General features: G+C 43.0%; 1 protein-coding gene across 7 annotated transcripts in view; it reads left to right on the top strand.

Annotated features, from left to right (window-relative positions):
* TTLL11 (tubulin tyrosine ligase like 11) overlaps positions 1-21335 on the top strand; it is a 272492-nt gene that overhangs the window by 48314 nt on the left and 202843 nt on the right. For 4 of the 7 annotated variants that reach the window (XM_058446115.1, XM_032165041.2, XM_058446114.1 and 1 more), the window contains exons 2-3: positions 12425-12521; positions 19921-20054. The exons of 1 other annotated variant lie outside the window; for it this stretch is intronic. In XM_058446115.1, coding sequence (XP_058302098.1) covers positions 12425-12521; positions 19921-20054 — 231 coding nt within the window. The remainder of the gene's footprint in view (positions 1-12424; positions 12522-19920; positions 20055-21335) is intronic. 2 more of the 7 variants (XM_058446119.1, XM_058446117.1) reach the window with 1 other exon arrangement.

Below are 21335 nucleotides of genomic sequence, written 5' to 3'. Positions count from 1 at the left end.
AAAGGGACATGCCTTCTTCTGATGTGCTCACATTTGGCAGATAGAACTGTGTTCTGTCTGGTCACACCCTTCAGGATTTCATCAATTTCCACCAGTATTTTCTTAATTGGCTTTTTTTCTTGATTGAGGAAGAGTGATAGATTTTTTTTTTGTCCACTCTTGAAGGGCAGTTGCTTAGTCCTTTCTTTGTCTTAATTGGTCTCTTCTGGACTTTTCTGTGCTATGTTTTTTCTTTTATGATTTTTATTGTTATGGGTTCTTCTAATTTGGTCTCGAGGTCTCTCTGTTGAGCGTGGCCACAGGCCAAGATAGCCAGTCTCCAGGAGAGCCCTGACCAAGGGGAAAGTTAGGTTTGGGTGTGTGTCAAATGAGACACAATGAGGAGGTGAAACAGAAGAAATTTATTACTCAGAGGATCCAGAGAGGTTAGGGGAATTGACTGGGGACTGTCTGGAAGTCTGGAGGGGACAGAGAGCTCAACCAGCGAATGGGAAGTGAGAGCGAGTGAGTGAGCAAGAGAGAGACACAGAGAGAGAGAGAGAGAGAGAAGAGAGACAGACAGACTCTGGTGTTAGTGATTAGGTTTTGTTGTGGTCAGTAGCTGTGGGTGTGTTGGGTTTTTGGGTCCGTGGGATGAGCAACAAGCAGGCAGTATCACAAACAACCACATGGGAGGGAAAGTTTTAACTAGGCCAAAGGCGATGTGGTATGACTGGGTTTCAAATAACTTATGCCAGGCCACAAAATGGATGCCAAGGCAGAAACTGCAGGGTATATTAAATAAATTTATGATATCTTCTTTGAAGTGTTTGTCACGACTCTCTGCTGTATGTGCTCATTTCCTCCATCCATCCATCCATCCATCCGTCCATCCATTCCCCTTAGTTGAATTGAAGGAGTGCAATCTTTGGAGATAAACCAACATGGCTTCAAATTCTGGGTTTGTCACTTATTAGCAATGGGATTATATTTCTTTTTTTTTTTTTTTTTTTTGAGATGGAGTCTTTCTCTGACCCCCAGGCTGGAGTGCAGTGGCGCGATCTCGGCTCACCGCAACCTCCACCGCCTGGGTTCACGCCATTCTCCTGCCTCAGCCTCCCGAGTAGCTGGGACTACAGGCACCCACCAACACGCCCGGCTAATTTTTTGTATTTTTAGTAGAGACGGGGTTTCACTGTGTTAGCCAGGATGGCCTTGATCTCCTGACCTTGTGATCTGCCCGCCTCGGCCTCCCAAAGTGCTGGGATCACAGGCTTGAGCCACTGCGCCCGGCCGGGATTATATTTCTTTATCTGCCAAATGGAGGCATTTATGTAAGATACCTGGCACATCGTTAAGTACTCAATAGTACTTATTATATTCATTGTATGATAGGGATATATTAATCTTAAGTTCCTTCATTCTCAGAACGTGTTCTTTCTCTGGGACCTTGCTCTAAAACTGAAATGGTGCATTCATTATCTATTGCTGTGTAACAAATTTCCCCAAAACTTAGCAGCTTAAAACAAAAACATCCATGATCTTATACCATTTCTGAGGGTTAGGAATCTGAGTGTGACTTAGCTGGATGGTTCTGGCTTAGGCTTTTTCATGAGGCTACAATCAAGCTGTTGGGCAGAGCCACAGACCCTGGGTACTTGACTGGGGCTGACGGATCCACTTCCAAGCTCACTCACATGGCTGATGTCAGGTGACTTTGAATGCTTACCACGTGGGCGTCTCCCTAGGCATTCCCAAAGCAAAGTGGGAGTGGGGAGACTAAGGCAGACACCATAGTCTTTTTACAAAAATATCCTAAATATCAGAAGTGACGGCTTATCACTTCTGCGTATGCCATCGGTCATCTAGACCAAGCCTGTGACAATGTGGGAGAGGACACACAAGGGAATGAATTCCAGGAGGCAGGGATCATTGGGGACCATCTTGGTGGCTGCAGACCACAGGTAGGGGAGAGGATAGAAAGAAGAATAAAATGTCTCTCCCCTGAAGCATCCTGTCAGGTGAGGGAGGCCGTCATGTAAACATAAATGCCCTGTAAGGCAGTGGCTATATTACCGGCACCAAGAGATGCCAGGGGAACATTGGAGAGAACTCTATTAACCTGCCTGAAGGCATCATGGAAGACTTCCCAAGTGCATGCACACCGCAGTGTCCTTACTCAAGAGCTGTCCTAGTGACACGCAATATTTGGTTGGCATCTTTTTAAATTGAAGTTACTCGTTGAGGTGATTTCCTTGGACATTAAAAATAATAACCTGTCTCATATTACAGCAATGTACTGTTTACAAAGTGCTTTCCCATGTGTTAGCACAGTCCACATAACAGCCCTGGGAGGTGGACAGGTTTTATTACTATTGTTTCTCTCAGTCGTAGCTGAGCTGCGGAAGCAAAGTCACTGTGTTGGAGTCTCTGAGTGGGGTGTGGTGGGTTGGGGTCTCGCTGGTCCATGCTTGGTACCTTAGCCACGACAACACCTTCCCTGTGTTTCCTTTGATTACTTTGGACCCCTCGTCTTAGAGCAGCCATTTGGACCATTTCCCCCCTACAGATGCATTGCACACAGACTTGCTCATATCAAAGCTTATTTGCCACCTTTATCCTCAGTCACTTGAAATGCTTTCTGTTCATAGAGAAGCTTTATGAAGAAAATCATTCACAAAGTACAGAAATGCGAACTGTGCTTTCATCAGCATTCACTGTGAAATTTCATTTTGCAAAATCCCCAGGGGGACTTGAACTTTCTCTTTGGGCCATTAGAAGAGGGACCTGAACATCAATTCCTTAAACACAGATTTGCTCAAAGAACTTTTAACAGCTTCAGTTCTTGTTTGAACGTGACTATTTTGCAAGTTTGTTTTTAGTTCTTCTGGTCAAGAGGGAAAAGATTTCAGGTCCATCCAGGTGTATACTCTGGGGGAGGAACTTTCTTTGTGACAAAGATGGTAGCATGTAGGGTGAGGGTAGGTTAGTTACAGTTATTCATGCGTGACTAGTAAATAAGACTATAGCAATCTCCAAAAAGACATCTGTAGTGCTTAAGTGCATGGGCCTTGAAACTGCGCAGACCTGGATTTGATCCTGCCTCTGCCCTTACTATAATCCCTCTGTGACCTTGGGAAAGTTATTTACTCTCCTAGCGCTTGGTGCCCTCATTTGCAAATAGGGTTAATAGTAGCACATATATCATAACCTTTATCATAGGGTTAATAGCACTTTTATCATGTTTGTGGATTAAATAAGGTCATACATGTAAAGTGTTTAACACATAGACATAGGAATAAGCATTACTTAAATGCTAATGTTAGTGGTGATGATGATGACATGTATTCGAGTGGCTGCTCTTTGTGAGTTCATTCATTCATGAAACATTACTGCAGGCATTGCTAACACTGGTATCTGAGAACAACTAGGGGCTGTAGGGAGTCTTTGAATCTCCTAAGCTCGTGTGGAAGATTTTGTGCTTGTGTGTGCTTTTTTTTTTTTCTGGCAAGAATCTCAAAGGGATTTATGACCTCAGAAAGGTTAAAAACAAAGCCTGCAGGGTGCCGAAGACTTGGTGTTAGGGATACACTGATGATCATGGGCTCTCCTTGTGCTTAAAGAGTTAGCAAAGTGGCCAGGCAGACAGATGTACACACAAGATGTTGCAGAATGGCCTGTGATGGGTGTAGCGACAGAGACCACAGACAAAGAGAGCTGAGAGATCGTCATCACGGAGGGGGAGTGGATGGGCAAGCCCAGTCAGAAGATCCCAGGCGGAAGGAATGACATGAAGAAACCCAGGCCACCAAATAATAAAGTGCTGTATCCTTAAAGCATCGAAAGTAGTCACAGTGACAGTGCAAGTGCCCAAGAGTTAAGCGGCCCAACTTGAGGTGGGCAGGTTGGCAGAGGGGAGTCTGTGAAGTGTCTTTCAGATGGGGCTTGGAGCTTAGCCTTGATCCTGTGGTTGGTCCATGGGGAGGCATTGACGAGTTGTAAGCAAAGGAGCGATATGGTCAGAGCTGTGTTTAAAAATAAAAATCTGGGCTGGGTTCAGTGCCTGACATCTATAATCCCAGCACTTTGGAAAGCCAAGATGGGAAAACTGCTTGAGACCAGGAGTTTGAGACCAGCCTGGGCAACATAGCGCAACTCTGACTCTACAAAAAGTAAAAGATATAGTCAGGTGCTGTGCCACGTGCTTATTGTTCCAGCTACTAGGGAGGCTGATGCAGGAGGATCACTTGAGGCCAGGAGTTTGAAGCTGCAGTGAGCTATGATCACACCACTGCACCCAGGCTGGCTGACAGAGTGAGACCCCATCTCTGAAAAAATAAAAATAAAAATAATGAAAATAAAAGCCTCTTATCCTGCTGTGTGTCTGGTAGACTAAAGAGGAGACCCTGGAGGAAGGGAGATGGGGGAGGAGGCTGGTGAGAGATGAGGCCCTGAACTAAGGCAGAGGCAGTGGGGATTCAGGAAGGAGAGGAAATTAAAAATAAGGTAGGAGATCAACCAGAAGGCTTGCTGCCCAGTGGATGTTGAGGAGGGAGAAGGTGACATGGGTGACTCTCAGGATTATGACTTCTAATTTTCCTGTGGGCCTGGGACCTGCCAGATACCTGGTTACACCCCACTGGAGACCTGAGACAAGAATATCAAATTGTTCCTAGCCCTAGAAATGCATAGTGTTAATGAGGGAGATAAGGATTACACATGAAATAACTAAATAACAGCACAGGCACATCTTAAGCATTGTAAGGGAATCAGGAAGATGATGGTGTGAACTGGAGTGGTTCCAAAGCTCACTGTGGCGTTATATCAAATGAGCAGTTTTTAATGTTCATCTTCTCTGACCTCTCAGCTTCCCACCACTCCTTTAGTCTTGAAACATTTTTCCCTTGCTTTCACAACATGTACTGTCTCTCTCTGTGGTCTCTCTTTCCCAGCTGGCTCGCTGGGTTCATTCTGTTCCGGGGAGAGGGGGTGGGGGCATGCTCCAGCACAGAGTGCAGCCCTACCTGAGCTGCCCCCTGCTGAAGTCTCATCTCCACCACTTCCCTCTTGTCCTCTCTGCTGCAGCCACCCTGACCCTCCATCAGGCTTTGCCTTGAGCCAATGACAGTCCTACCTCTGTGCTTTTACACATTTATTTTCTGTCTGAATACCCTTCTTCCCTCATCTCCTAGTCAGTTCCCATTCTTCCTTCCAATCTCAGCTCAAATTGCCCATCCTCAGGAAAAGGTTGACCATTTTATTTATTGCCCAAACTGGGATACATTTGGAAGTGCAAGGGGTGTTATAAACAATAACACCAGGACGACAGGCATACGCTGGAACCTTCCTGGACAAATGAACAGGTGGCACCTGACATGGGGTGGCCTTCTCAGGCTCCCCAGATGTGATTGGGTCCTCCTGTGCCCTCATTGCTCCCCAGGATTCCTTCCACAGCCCCCTACCATGGTTTGTAGTGATACCTTTGAGCACCATCTGGCTCATCATCTTCTCCCCCGTGGAGTGTATACTCCACGAAGGCAGACATGTCCCGTTGTGTTGTTGGCTTCTGAGACCCTTTGGCGCATAGGAGGTACTTAATCAACACCTAAAGAGTACATGAATCAATGATAGAACTCAGATTGTATTGTTCTGTGGCATGTACTAAGCACTTCCATTTCCATATTTTGGTTGGTTCTCCTCGCTATCTTGCCATGTTTCCTCATCTCCATCTCCTGAGGATAGAGGCTTAATTACGGTCTCACAGTGAGTGCCAGAGACAAGTCTAGGACTCTCAGGTCTTCTGATCCCAAATCTAGTGCTTTTTCCAAAAGTGTATGAAGAAGAGAAAAGGAAAGATGACTACCAGATTTAGAACCCGGGAAACTAGGAGGATGGTTAGGACTGGAAAAAGATGGAGAATGGGGATCTGAGAGCCATTTGTCAGCTTTCAATGCTCCATGAAAATCGAAACAGCATTCTACGCTGCAGACAGCTCAGAGTGGAGCCGCAAATGGCCCCTCAGCCGCAGGGGGTGTGTTAGTCTGTTCTTGCTGTAAAGAACTACCTGAAACTGGGTAATTGATAAGGAAAAGAGGTTTAATTGGCTCATGGTTCGCAGGTTGTACAGGAAGCATGGCTCAGGAGGCCTCAGGAAACTTACAATCATGGCAGAAGCCAAAAAGGAAGGAGGCATCTTACATGGCTGGAGCAGGAGGAAGAGAGAGAAGGGGGAGGTGCTACACACTTTTAAACAACCAGATCTCGTGAGAATTCACTGTCACGAGAACAGCAAGAGGGAAGTCTGTCCCCATGATCCAGTCACCTCCCACCAGGCCTCTTCTCCAATACTGGGGATTGCAAGTCAACATGAAATGTGGGCGGGGACACAAATCCAAACTGTATCAGGGGGCTTAAGCAGATGGTGTTCTGTTTTTATTGTGGTAAAACATACATGATATAAAATTTACCATTTTAACCATTTTTAGGTGTACAGTTCAGTGGCTTTAAGTACAACCACATTGCTGTCCAACCATCACCGTCATGCATCTCCCGAACTTTCTCATCTTCCCAAACTGAAACTGTGTACCCATTAAACACTAACTCTCTGTTTCTGTTCCCTTCAGCCCCTGGCAACCACTATCCTACTTTCTGCCTCTATGAATTTGACTACTCTAGGTTCCTCAGATAAGTAGAATCATACAATATTTGTCTTTTTGTGTCTGGCTCATTCACTTAGCATCACATCTTCAAGGTACATCCATGTTGTAGCAGAATTTCCTTCCTTTATAAGGCTGGATAATTTTCTTTTGTATTTATATACCACATTGTGTTTATTTCTTCATCCACTAATGGACACACCTGGGCTTTTTCTACATTTTGGCTATTGTGAATAATGCTCCTATGAATGTTGGTATATGAATATCTGTTTGAGTTTCTGCTTTCATTTCTTTTCTTTTTTTTGAGATGGAGTCTCACTGTGTTGCCCAGGCTGGAGTGCAGTGGTGCAATCTCGGCTCACTGCAACCTCTGCCTCCTGGGTTCAAGCGATTCTCCTGCCTCAGCCTCCCAAGTAACTGGGATTACAGGTGCGCCACGACGCCCGGCTAATTTTTGTATTTGTAGTAGAGACAGGGTTTCGCCACGTTGGCCAGGCTGATCTTGAACCCCTGACCTCAGGTGATCTGCCCACCTCGGCCTCCCAAAGTGCTGGGATTACAGGGGTGAGGAACCGCGCCCAGCCTGCTTTCATTTCTTTTGGGGGATACACCCAGAACTGGAATTGCTAGATCAATCAGCCAGTAATTTTTTTTTAACTACAGCAGCTTTCTATATTCTTAATGCACAGGGGTTCCAATTTCTCTATATACTTGTCAACACTTATGTCCTGTGTTTTTTTTCTTTTTTTTTCTTTTTTTTTTTTAAGATAGGGTCTCTGTCATCTAGGCTGGAGAGCAGTGGTGCAATCATAGTTCACTATAGCCTCAAACACCTGGGCTCAAGCAATCCTCCTACTTCAGCCTTCCGAGTAGTTGGGACTACAGGCATGCCACCATGCTCCGCTAATTTTTTGGGTATTTTGTTGTTGTTGTTTGTTAGATGGGGGCCCTGCTATGTTGCTCAGGGTGGTCTTGAACTCCTCTTGCTTCAGCCTCCCAAAGTGCTGTGATTACAGGTGTGTGCCACCTCGCCCAGCCTGTTTTTGATAATAGTTATCCTAATGGGTACGTAGCAGTTTCTTATGATTTTGATTTGCACTTTTTAAAATTATTAATGTTGTTAAATATCTTTTCATATGCTCATTGGCCATTAGTATATCTTAGGGGAAATGTCTATTTAGGACTTTTGTCCATTTTATAAGTGTTTTTTCATTGTTGAGTTGTAGGAGTTTAAAAATATATTCTGAATATTGACCTATTATCAAATATATGATTTTCACATATTTTCTGCCATTCTATGGGTTACCTTTTCACTCTGTTCATAGTGTCTTTTGATGGAAAAAAGTTTTTAATTTTTATCTTTGATTTACCTATTTTGTTTTTTGTTGGCTGTGCTTACGTTGTCATATCCAAGAAATCATTGCCAAATTCAGTGTTATGAAGCTTTTCTCCTATATCTTCTATATTTCTAGTGTTATGAAGCTTTTCTCCTATATTTTCTATATTTCTAGTGTTAATGAAGCTTTTCTCCTGTATTTGCTATATTTCTAGTGTTAGGAAGCTTTTCTCCTATATTTTCTATATTTCTAGTGTTATGAAGCTTTTCTCATATATTTTCTTCTAGGGGATTTAATAGTTTTGGCTCATATGATTAGGCCTTTGATCTATTTTGGGTTAATTTTTGTATATGGTATAAGGTAAAGGTCCAACTTCATTCTTTTTGCACGTGGATATTCAGTTTTCCCAGCACCACTTGTTGAAAAGACTGCCCTTCCCCTATTGAATAGTCTTGTCCTCCTTGTTGAGAATCATTTGATCACACCCGAGAGGCTTTATTTCTGAGCTATCCTATCCCACTGGCCTCTATATCTGTCTTTATGCCAGTACCACACTGATTTTTTTCATTTGTTTTTATTTTCATTTTTAAAGCATTTTTGGTTCACAGCAAAACTGAGCATACGGTACAGAGATTTTCCCCCACCTGCATTGATAGCCTCCCCCACCATCAAAATCCTGAATCAGAGTGGTGTATTTTTTACAACTGATGAAACTACATTGACATGTCATCATCACCCAAAGTCCATAGTTTACATTACTGTTCACTCTTGGTGCTATTCTATGGGTTTTGAAAAATGTATAATGACTTGTATCTACCATTATAGTATCATACAGAGTATTTTCACTGCTCTAAAATCCTCTGTACTTCACCTATTCATCTCTTCCTCCCCTCTGGCCCCTGGCAAATACTGATCTTTTTACTGTCTCTGTAGTTTTGCCTTTTCTGGAATGTAATTTAGTTGGAATCATACAGCATGTAGCTTTTTCAGATTGACTTATTCCATTTAGTAATATGCATTTAAGATTCTTCCATGTCTTTTGTGGCTTGGCAGCTCATTTTTTTTTAGCACTGAATAATATTTCATCGTTTGGATATACTATAGTTTATCTACTCACCTATGGAAGGACTCACCTACTGAAGGACATCTCAGCTGCTTCCAAGTTTTGGCAGTTATGAATACAGCCGCTATAAACATTCATGTGCAGATTTTTGTGTGGATATAAGTTTTTCAACCCATTTGGGTAAATACCAAGGAGAACTAATTGCTGGATTATATAATAAGAGTATGTTTAGTTTTGTAAGAAACTGCCAAACTGCCTTCTAAAGTGGCTGTACCATTTTGCAGTTCCACCAGAAAGGAATGAGGGTTCCTGTTGCTCGACGTCCTTGCCAGCATTTGGTGTGTCAGTGTTTTGGACTTTGGCCATTCTAATAGGTGTCTGGTGGTATCTCATTGTTATTGTATACACTATTTGATTACCGTAGCTTTGTTTTTGCATCAGGAAATGTGAGACCTCCAGGCTGGGCGCAGTGACTCACACCTTTAATCCCAGCACTTGGGGAAGCCGAGGCAGGTGAATGACCTGAGTTCGAGACTAGCCTGGCCAGCATGGTGAAACCCAGCCTCTACTAAAAATACAAAAATTAGCTGGGTGTGCTGGCAGGTGCCTGTAATCCAAGCCACTTGGGGGGCTGAGGCGGAAGAGGAAGAATCACTTGATCTGGTTGGCAGTGGTTGCTGTGAGCTGAGATTGCGCCACTGTACTCCAGCCTGGGTGACGGAAGAAGACTCTGTTTCAAAAAAAAAAAAAAAAAAAGGAAGTGTGAGAACTCCACTTGGTTTTTTTTTTTCTTCAAGATTGTTTTGGCTATTTGGGGTCCCTTGTAATTCCATATGGATTTTAGGATGGATTTTTTTATTTTGAAAAAAAGTTATTGGGATTTTGATAGAGACTGCATTGCATCTGTAGGCCATTTTGGGTAGTATTGACATTTTAACAATATTAACTCTCCCGGTCTATGAGCATAGGATATCTTTCTGTTTATTTGTATTAATATCTTTTACAAATATTTTATAGTTTTCAGTGTACAAGTCTTTCACCTTTTTGGTTAATTCCTAAGTATTTTATTCTTTTTGATGCTATTGTAAATGGAATTCTTAAAAAAAGTCCTTTTTGGATTGTTCATTATCATGTATGAAAACACAGTTGATTTTTATGTGTTGATTTTGTATCCTGCAACTTTGCTGAATTTGTTTATTACTTTTAATATTTTTCTGTGGAATCATTAGAGTTTTCTACATATGGGATCATGTCATCAACAAACATAATTTTGCTTCTTGTTTTCCAATGTGGACACCTTTTATTTCTTTCTCTTGCCTATTCTGGGTAGAATTTATAATACTATGTTGATGTTAAATAAAAGTGGGCATCTTTGTCTTATTCCTGATTATGGAGGAAAAGCTTTAAAGCTTTTAGTATTTTACCATTGAGTATGATGTTAGCTGTGTAAGCGGACAGTTTTTAAAGGAGCTTAAAAAGGGGTAGGATTATGAAATCCTGGGACTTAAAATTATATCCCCCGTATTCCTAGCACCTAGTCTGGCATATAATAATTACCAAGTGAACGGACACGTTTTTAAAAATGGTAGTTTCTCAAAACTGAATGAGCTAAAGGTGTCTCTAAAAGGAGGGGCAATTTGGTATTTATGAGGGTGGTAAGCATTGAAGAGTGATGAAAAAGGAGATAAGCATCACTGGGTTGCCCACTGACAAGGTGTTTGTTCCTCATTGTGGGCAACAAAGCAAAGCCACTTTACCCTTTGCTTGGATAGCCTGCTTAATTCTGGTTATTTTCTCCTTCTCTGTATTAGCACTTAACAGCTAGAAGAAAATAACATATGTTGTATCTCATTGTATTTATGAGTACTGAATTAATAACTTACAGCCCATTGCATAAAAAGAAAATGAGCAAAATGCTATAAATTATAGATGGGAGTTGTTAATGTGAGTAGAGTGTACAACATATGCCTCACTGTGCACAGCTTTGAAATAATGTGACTGGTTTAAATGACTTGAGGCTGGCTTCATTTTAATGTGGGATGGATGGAAAGCATTGAGTCACCACCATTTCATGAGTAAGGCTATGTTCTTCCATTGGACCTTGGCCCCTCAACTTGAAGTAGATAAAAATGATGATTACCTATAGTCCTAGAATGGGAAAATCAAAAGATTTTTATTTAATGTGTTGGCATATCTATTCGTGTGCACTTTTAACAAGCAAATTCTGAATATGAACTAACATGGCCTCCCTTTCTCCTTTAACAAGGTCATCTGAGTTACAGATTTAAAAAATATGTTCATTAAATGCAGAGCTTGTTGATAACTTTGAGAATCAGCAGGATGTAGTGGAAAGAACAGGCCCTTTTGTCTCAGTGAGAAATTTTCTGGCTGCAAATAATTGAAACTCTATAGCTTGTGCCAAACAGGATTTTAGAAGACCAAAAAGGTATTCTCAGGATACAAGGCTATCTTACAGGCTCATGCAGGTCTGAGGCCACTCAGTCTGAGTTTCTAGGGCTATGTGGTCTCATCTCTGCCTTCCCTCCCACACCTGCTCCTTTCTTGTCTCTCAGCAGACTGGCTGTCTCTGCTCCTGTGCACATAGCCAAGCACAGCTGCCCTGCCCTGGCTTTTTATCCCTGCCGGTTCAAGGGCCAGCAGAGGCTGCCTGGCATCTCTGATTTCCAGATTCCTGGAAGAGAGAATCTGGTTATCTCATCTTGTGTCAGATGACCACTCCTGATTTGTTCAATTATTAATTCAGGAAGTCTTTACGAGTTTCGGGAATTGTTTTAGGCACGGGGATTCATCTTACCCTCATGGAGCGTGTGTGTGTGTGTGTGTGTGTGTGTGTGTGTGTGTGTGTGTGTGTGTGTGAGAGAGAGAGAGAGAGAGATAGGGGAAGAGGGACTCAGAAAGCTTATTCTTTTGGGCTCAGTTGAGGGTTGTAATTTTCAGAGGAAGGGACGTATGGGCTTGGAATTTGGATAGACCTGGACTCAAATCCTGGTTCCTCCCCTTACTAGCTCTGTGTGACCCTTGGGCATGTTAAATTACCTCTGTCAGCCCCAAGTTTTGAATCAGCAAAATGAGAGTAATCCTTTATAGGGTAGTTATAAGGATTAAAGTGAAATGGTGCCAGCAAAGCCAAGAGTGTAGTATCTGCCACATGTAATCAGAGCTCTGCCACTTGGAACAAGTTATTAAACCTGTCTGAATCTGTTTCCTCATCTGTAAAATGGGAAGGAATATTACTTACCTCATATGAGTATTGTAAGGATTAAACCACGGTAAGTACACCAGGGTGCCCGGAATTTGTACATAACGGATACTCAGTGTGGCTGCTGCTCTTCTTATTCTTATCGTGAGTCACATGTTTTCTCTTCTAGTTCCCTTTTGGCCGGCGCTTGCCTTGTGACATCTACTGGCACGGAGTTTCATTTCACGACAATGACATATTCTCCGGTCAAGTGAACAAGTTTCCAGGTATCTGCTGTTATTGTTGACATTTAAAAATGTTTCTAGGGCCAAGTCTCCGGTACACTCTTCTACTAAAACATGACAGTTATTTTTGAGATCAAACTTGAGGACTCTTAATTGGGAATTGCTGTGTTCACTAGCCATTAAGGGTTTAAGGATTGGAGACAGGCTTTTAAAGGTTCAAAGGCAGGCTTTCTTGGTCTAATTCCAGTGGTGGAAGAACATGGTTTCCGCTTTTTGAGTTATACATATAATATGGCGTTCTAATGAGAGGAACATATTCTGAAAATGAAAAAAAAAATAGAGCATTTCACTTTTGCGGGAAACAAAAGTACCAAAATTCTAGGCGTATGTCATAGAAATGGGGTATCAGCTTCCCTTTTCTTTAAGTATTATATTTGGAGGTACCATTTTTAAAACCAAATATACCGATCTCCATATTAAGTACTACAGGCTGCAGACAGCCTCTGCCTTTTACCTAATGACATTATCTCAGCAAGACTTATCCTACAAGGAGAAATCTTAGTGCTAGAAAAGCATCATAGCCAGTACTAAGATATCCCCCTCACTCCACTACCAACCTCCCAATACAACTTTTTTGTTTTGCATTTTAATCTCTACCACTTTTTTGAGACGGAGTCTCGCTTGGTCACCAGACTGGAGAGCAGCAGCACGATCTTGGCTCACTGCAACCTCTGCCTCCCAAGCAATTCTCCTGCCTCAGCCTCCTAAGTAGCTGGGATTACAGGCCTGCACCACCATACCCAACTAATTTTGTATTTTTAGTAGAGACAGAGTTTTGCCATGTCACGCTGGCCAGGCTGGTCTCGAACTCCTGACCTCAAGTGACCCACCTGCCTCAGCCTCCCAAAGTGCTGGGATTACAAGCATGAGCCACTGTACCAGGTCTCTTCATTATTTTTGATGGCTGAATGAAGAGGATATTTAAGATGGTAGGACAGCATAGGGAGAAGGAGCACTGGATTAAGCTGGGTATGATGCAGTCAAAGGGCTTTCCACTTATTTTTTAAAATATTAATATATTACACAGACCATATTATAATGCCATAATAAATAATTTCTAAAAAGAACGTCACCCTGAATCCCATGTCTCATTTAACAAAACAGCAATGTGAATATTTCTATATTTCCTCCCAAACCTTAAGCAAGTTTACTCATCCTTTTTGCATGGTTGCAGTCCTAGTGTAGTTGCCTAAATATAGGGTGTTTTCTCTTAGTATTTTATCAATTTTACCTATTTTAAAGGGAGAATCAGTTTACTCTTTCCTTGACATTCTATCCCATGTCTTTAAGACAACGCATTGCAGAAAACACAATAGCCATACGTTATACAGTGGGTGGTAGTTATGCCACATCCACTAGGGGTTTTCACCTAAGCATGCAGTCTTACAAGTTCACTACCATAGGCCACACTTGGCTCAGATTCACTTAGAAGGATACAGGGCAGGAAACAGCTTGCTGGACAGTCAGTGTCAAGCATTTCTCTTCAGTGAAGTATTTGTAAGAGTTGCAGGGACTAGTCTCTGGCTCCTCAAGTGAAAGCTCAGGTGCAAAAGGACAAGATCCACACTGGTGGATATGAGTCTTTCTTGGCTCAGATGCCCCACAGGAGCCCGTTATCTCTTAGAACTGCTCTATAGTATGGCTTCTAAGGTCCCAGCAAGGGTCATATTAAGTTACAAGAATCATCGCACTCAGAAAAGCCTAGAGCTATAACTTTCTACTAGATATGTATGCAATTTACCAAATCAGGGATCATTTTAACCATATGCTTTGTTGCCTAGTAATTCAGCTAACATTCTGCCTTCGTTGTTTTCTAGGGGAACAGAGATAGAAAGTTAACCCAAGGTCAAATTTATCCTTAGAGAAGGAGAAAGGGTTTTGTTACAGAACAAGAATGATTCTTGCAGCCAGCGTTCTTGCCCAACAGTTTAATGGGATAGCTATTATTTTTTGTGTCTTGCTGCTCAGAAAATGATGCTTTGTGATGCCACTTAAAGGACTTATTAGGATATTGGGAGAATACAGTTTGGAAGAGAAAATGCTTTGAATGAGGACAGAGTTCCTAAGACATGAATCATCAAATGAGGCTTCATTTACATTTTCCCCATTTGCTCATGCCTCATCTAGTGGCTCAGAGTAGGAAAGAAATAGCTATAGATCTACATTTGGAATACAAATTAGAAATATAGAATGAAGTGCCCACAAAGGATTAGTTTCATTAAAGGTGACAGAATGATATTCATTCCAAAGAAGCAAGTTTGCCTCATCCCATATTCCACATGCCAGCGATTGGTACATAGACTTTTCCACATTACTAACAGAAATTAATTAGTTCTAATGACAAAGCAGGCTCTTGAACCTCTAGGCAGAGAACAGTGCTGCCACACGCTCTGCCCTGTGAAAGGTAGTAATCCTCAGCAGAGGGGTGATTCCAGAATAGACTGTCCTCTGATACCAGTTTGTGTCCAAGCTTATCTTCTGTCTCTCATATATCCTGTTATTCTAAAATGCACTTTCTATACATTGTATATTACTTAGGGTAAGTTCTAGTGGATATCCCAGGCAAGTATAAACGCTTTATGTGCTGGGTCAACTGAGAACGGGTATATACAGATGGAAGTGATTAATTTTGTTTGTGTCAGCACATTAGATTTTAGTCACTTTTCTATGGGTAATTTCATGGTTCAAATTACATTATTATATTTTGGCTGATGAATTAAGACTTTCTATGAAAATAATCTGATTTAGATACGTCTAAAGGAAGTAGATACTAGATATGTCTACTTTCTTTAGACGTATCTAAATCAGACATGTCAGATTAGACATATCAGATTTAGCTTTAAGAAAGTCCAAAACTGTCCATTCTCAGCTTCTGAGCAGGTCTTTTTCTGAGTTTCAGGGTCTGAGATGTATGGCATCACATGGCAGGTGGTACCTGAGAGCGCACCTGAGGAGGGGGCTTTCTGCTAGAGAGGGAGGGAGCTTCAGTGAGGACCCTGTGGGGACAGCTATCTGTCAAGCATTGGTCTGGGCTCTGAGGCTATAAAGACACAGAGAAAGGCATGTAAAGAGAGAAGAAAAATACAGCGTAGGGCTTATGCTGGAGGAAGCTGGAATGCTGTGGGGGTCCGGAGCAAGGGCAGGCAACCTAACCCAGATTTGCCCAGGGAGCAGCAGTGTGAGAGATCCTGGAGAACAGGACTGGCATGGAAACTGAACCTCCAGGATGGGTGGGCCTGATCCCCATGCCAAACAAGGGAGCAGAGCTGGTGCAAAGACAGAATGCCTTGAGCCTATTGCTCAATTGAGCAAAGGGCAAGTGGCCCACCATGGTTAGAGGGCGTCAGGTGAGCGGGGCAAGGGAGGGGTGATGAGCAGGAACCCAACTACAGCATTGTTAGAGCCTGAAGGTCATGGGGAGCCACTGAGGAATTTTTAAGCCAGACAGTGACACGGGTCAGCTTGCATGTTAGCAAGATCAGCCAGAGGGACATATTAGAAATGGGTGAGATGGCTCAGAGAAGAAACAGAGATGTAGCTAAGAGTCTGCTGCAGCATCCACCCAAGAGATGAATGAATTAGTGGCAATTAGAATAGAGAGAACAGGATGGATCTGAAAGTATTTATTTGTTGTTTGGTGGTTCTAATGTGTTTTTGCCAAGAATTATTGTTATAAATAATATTTTGATTGAATAGTGCTCCAAGTGTAGCTCAGTTTTAGTTTGTTTTGTTTTACATTAACTGGGTTAAGTAGGGCTGCATGGACAAACCTGAGATTGAACTGTTATGCTGTCGGTTAACTTGAATGGGATGAGACCCACCAGGCCTTGAGACTCCAGCGTAGTAGACAGAAACACCCAGGCCTCAGAGGGAGGGGCAGGAGGTAAACCCTTGGTGTCAAAAACTCCCACCTGAATTAGGAGGTTTTCCCAATTGATAGGGAACTGCCCTCACAGGGACGTCTAGGGGTAGAGCTTATTGAGAAACCTAGATGGGCAGTCAACCTCAAAAGGAGCTGTTAGGTAGCAGGACTGCAGACACTGGGCTAAAGTCACAGACAGGAGGATTCCAGCCCTTGCAGGGTGGGCTTGAGGGGAACAGAGGAGAGGTTGGAGAGAGGAGGGGCATTGGGGAGAACAAACAAAAGGCCTCAGCTCTGCATTGCTAAGGCAGCCCCTCAGGCTCCAGGAGCAAAAGATAAGGTCACCAACATTTGGATACAAGCAATAGAACACCGGAAAAATGGGTAAAATCCTTCTTATCTGATTGGAATACAAAGTCTAGGTCAGACTTTTAGCAGAAGGGAGCTGGGGGTTAGACCTAGAGCTTCTATCTCAGATCAGAATTGGTCCTAGAGCCCAGGGTGGGGACAGAGGTGACGAGGGGTCAGGTGCTGCAGCTGCTTAGGGAAAGGGGACAGGTCCTGGAGCCAGTAGGGCCTGAAGTCAGCAGAGCTGGCCGTGACCTCCCTTCTCACAGATTGACTCTGGGAACGCGTGCCCTGGATCAGCTAGAAACGCTGCTACGCTTGTCAGGGTCATAATGGAGAAGATATTACTCCCACATCTGTCTCTGAGCCACCTCCAGAGGTGGAGAGGCCAGCAGCTTCCATGTGGGTTCTAGTGAGGGGCCAGAAACTCTTTTCCTGGTGGCACTGGATAGGAGCACAGCTTAGATATGGAGGAGCAAAGGTTTGGTGCTAAGTGGATTGAGAGAAGTCTACACCCGTCCCTCCTGGAGACAGGCATTCAGGCAGGTTTGGAGTGAGCTGCCTCCGGCCTGCAGGCAGGAAGTGCCTGGCTTCCAGGGGTGCTTCTTAAGTTGGCCGTTTACAGTAGAAAACTGCCTGGAGACATGAAGGTAAACTTGGAAACACCTATTAGCTGGTGTGGGGCCTGATGATCCACATTACAGAAGGAGCCATTGCCGATGTTAAATGAATATTGACTGAATTTGCTGGACATAGATTTTTCACATGGAGCACCCAGACTGCCCTCATGTACTCACAGCTCTCTGGGTTGTATGAGCCCTTCTGACCTGCTGAGGGATTTCGGAAAGAGAACATTCCCCTGGCACAACGACTTTAAAGTGCAGAAAATACCACAATACTATGTGGTCAGGAGGCATCCTCTACGTGGAGTAAAGTGCTGTATTACAGTTAGTTATGAAGGCTTTCAGTTCAATACGGTAACTAAAATGTTAGTAAACCTCGAGCGAAAGGATTCCAAAAAAGTTGAAGTTTTGCTTTGTTTACTTTGTGTCAGCTCTAGTGTTTATAATGCAACAATTCTAATTTTGCGGGAGAATTAAAGGAAATAGCTGTGATTTTCCAGACTCCCTTCTTGGGAAGCTCAGAACAGTGTCCTCAGTGAGTTTTCTTGACTGTTGAACAGTCCCTGTTAGAGCACAGTTTATTAGTGCTTTTTAAGCTCCTTTATTTCTTACTTAATCCTTCCCTACATCCTTCTAAACAACAACGAAGACCTGGGCACTGACATCTTGAAGATGGGATCTTTAGATTTATTGCACTTTTTAATATGCTGACGGAAGCAAGAAGTTGGTTCTTAAAACTTTCCTTCCCAGATGTTTACCGTTTTTTTTCCGAACGTGGGAATTTAGAGGAAACTCATTCATTCTGACTGCCCATTTGGAATGTGTGATAATTTGGGCATGCCAAGCTGACATGGAACTTTGTATTTTCTATTAAAAATAGCTTTGCTTAGCACATTTCTAGTATCAATAATGGAACTGTTTGGTCTCTTTCAGGGTAAAGGCCATTTTTAGCCACCATTTTTGGCAATGATATTTGTCTTAAGAAACAAGCATGATAGCCGGGTGTGGTGGCCACGGCTGTAATCCCAGCACTTTGGGAGGCTGAGGCGAGTGGATCACCTGAGGTCAGGAGTTCGAAACCAGCCTGGCCAACATGGTGAAACCCCTTCTCTACTAAAAATACAAAAATTTGCTGGGCATGGTGGCGTGCACCTGTAATCCCAGCTGCTCAAGAGGCTGAGACAGGATAATTGCTTGAACCCAGGAGGCAGAGGTTGCAGTGAGCCGAAATCGCTCCATTGCACTCCAGCCTAGGCAACAAGAGCGAAACTCTGCCTAAAAAGAAAAAGCAAAAGAAATAAGGATGATGCCAGGTGTGGTGGCTTATGCCTGTAATTCCAGGGCTTTGGGAGGCCAAGGCGGGTGGATGGTTTGAGCCTAGAGGTTCAAGACTAGCCTGGGCAATAGTGAGACCCTGTCTCTACAAAAACAAAAACAATACAAAAATTAGCCAGGCATGGTGGCACACACCTGTAGTCCCAGCTACTCGAGAGGCTGAGGTGGGAGGATCCCTTAAGCCTGGGAGGTGGAGCTTGCAATGAGCTGAAATCATGCCACTGCACTCCAGCCTGGGCATTAAAGCAAGACTGTGTTTCAAAAAAAAAAAAAAGAAATAAACATGCTAAAATTGGTAATAATTTTTACCTATTTGCTTAAAATTTGCTACAATGTATACTACTGGGTTTCTTCTCTTGTCAGAGTTACTAATGATGTTACAAGAAAAAAAAATCCATCATTCTTTTTTTTTTTTTTTTTTTTGAGACAGAGTCCTGCTCTGTCGCCCAGACTGGAGTGCAGTGGCTCGATCAATCTTGGCTCACTGCAAGCTCCGCCTCCCAGGTTCACGCCCCCACCATTCTTTTAATGTTTTATAACAGTGGAGACATTTCAATTCCCTCTGGGCAAATTAATGAGATAGGATCAATGTCAGTGTCAGTCTTTGTAACTGAGGAACTCCTACAGATTGCATTTTTTCCCTTGAAGTATAAATTACGGTATTCTTTTTATTTCCTGTCCTTCATTCAAGGAGACAGATATTATGCTGAAAGATGTGTATTTTCCTATTCCATGCCTTTAATACTCATGAAACAGTAAAAGAAAGAAACTTAATTAAGCCTCTTGTAATGTAACCAGAGTCCACTAGATAATATTCTCTAGGGTACAAGATGGAAGGAATCCCAGAAGCATGTAAGGTGGCCCCAAATTAAAGAAGGTATTAAGTTTTAAGTGCAAGATATAAATGCTTCCCTATTCATTACCTAAGGGGATGACAAAGAATAAACTAGGTGAAAACTCATTCCTTCAAACCGATGCTTCATTTTTACAAAGAGAAAAGAACACCCGTCCGTTAGCTCAAGTTTTTCATTAACTCAGTAGTTCTTTCCAAACCACGAGTCACCGCTGTGGGGAACAACTCAGACCTTTTTTTAAAAATCCTGCCTGAAAAAGAGAATATGTCGGGTGGATGGTTTTAAAAGTCCCAAATAATGGCTGTTTTATAGCTAGTAGCCCACTGTTGTTAAAACCTCACAGCGTCTCTTCTCCCCAGGCATGACGGAGGTGGTGCGTAAAATTACTCTGAGCAGAGCAGTGAGAACCATGCAGAATCTCTTTCCTGAGGAGTACAACTTCTACCCTCGCTCATGGATTCTGCCTGACGAGTTCCAGCTCTTTGTTGCTCAGGTAGATGGCACTCCGTCCCCATGACCCCTGAATTATATTATGGTTGCAACTGTGTCCTGGGTCCTGTGTGCTGGGAGCTGGGGCAGGGGGTCCCAGGAAGCTGAGACTAAGGGAGCGTCTTAACAGTACACAGTAGGTGTTGGCAGCTATCGAAACAGCTTGCAGAGTTGAACGAGTAGGGTGACAGGTAGGTAAACTTGAAGAAACGGGTCTTGACACAAGAAGACAGCCCTAAGGCGGATATCAGAGCTGGATCATGGGGTCAGGATGCTGGGGAGCCAGGGAGCTGGAGCCAGAGCAGGTGGTTGGGCCCCCAAGTAGAATGGGGCCACTGGGGGAATCCTAGAGCCGTGGCCTCCCTGGCTTCCTGTGGCCTGAGATGTGGGAGGTCAGGCTCTGTTTAAAGGCCAGGGAGCAGGTCTGACAAACTCATGGGGAACCTTTTAAGTGTTTTGCTTTAAACTTGTTCCAGAATCAATTGTCAAGTGACCCATTCCATCTCGAAGCACTAGATTTGAGCATGTGATATACTGGAGCCCTCACCACTGATTGTGAAGTGGAACCAGTAGGGAAGTGGAACTCAGAATTGCCATTTTTGTTAGCCTTTTAACAGTTTCATTTAGGATCCTTTCAAAGCCTTTGTGTACAAGTTTCACAGTCTGTCCCATAACTCTGGGGTAACTATACAACCAATGCCTGTCTAATTGTGATAAGGCTAACACCATTTACTGGTCCTGCTATGTTCCAGGCTTTGTGCTAGAAGTTTAACATATTTTATTTATTTTTATTTTTATTTTTGTGTTTTTGAGACAGAGTGTTGCTCTGTTGCCTAGGCCAGAGTGCAGTGGTGCGATCTTGGCTTACTGCAGCCTCTGCCTCCTGGGTTCAAGCCATTCTCCTGCCTCAGCCTTATGAGTAGCTGGGACTACAGGCGGGTGCCACCACAACGGCTTTTTTTTTTTTTTTTTTGTATTTTTAGTAGAGATGGTGTTTCACCATGTTGGCCAGGCTGGTCTCGAACTCCTGACCTCAAGCGATCCGCCCGCCTCAGCCTCCCAAAGTGCTGGGATTATAGGCATGAGCCACCATGCCCAGCCCACATTATTTCTTTTAATCTTCACAGCAATCTTGTGGGGCTGGTTTTTTTTATTATCCCCATTTTATGGATGAGGAAACTGAGGCTTTGAAAAATTTAGCAACTTGCTTGAGAAGTAGGGTTTAAAACCTACAGCTATTTCCAAGGCATATGCTTTCTATAGTCTATTTTATTGCCTCTGTATT

The sequence above is a fragment of the Hylobates moloch genome, unplaced genomic scaffold, assembly GCF_009828535.3.
Source record: "Hylobates moloch isolate HMO894 unplaced genomic scaffold, HMol_V3 SCAFFOLD_10, whole genome shotgun sequence".
Taxonomy (NCBI): Eukaryota; Metazoa; Chordata; class Mammalia; order Primates; family Hylobatidae; genus Hylobates; species Hylobates moloch.
This window is presented reverse-complemented; position numbering and strand designations above follow the sequence as displayed.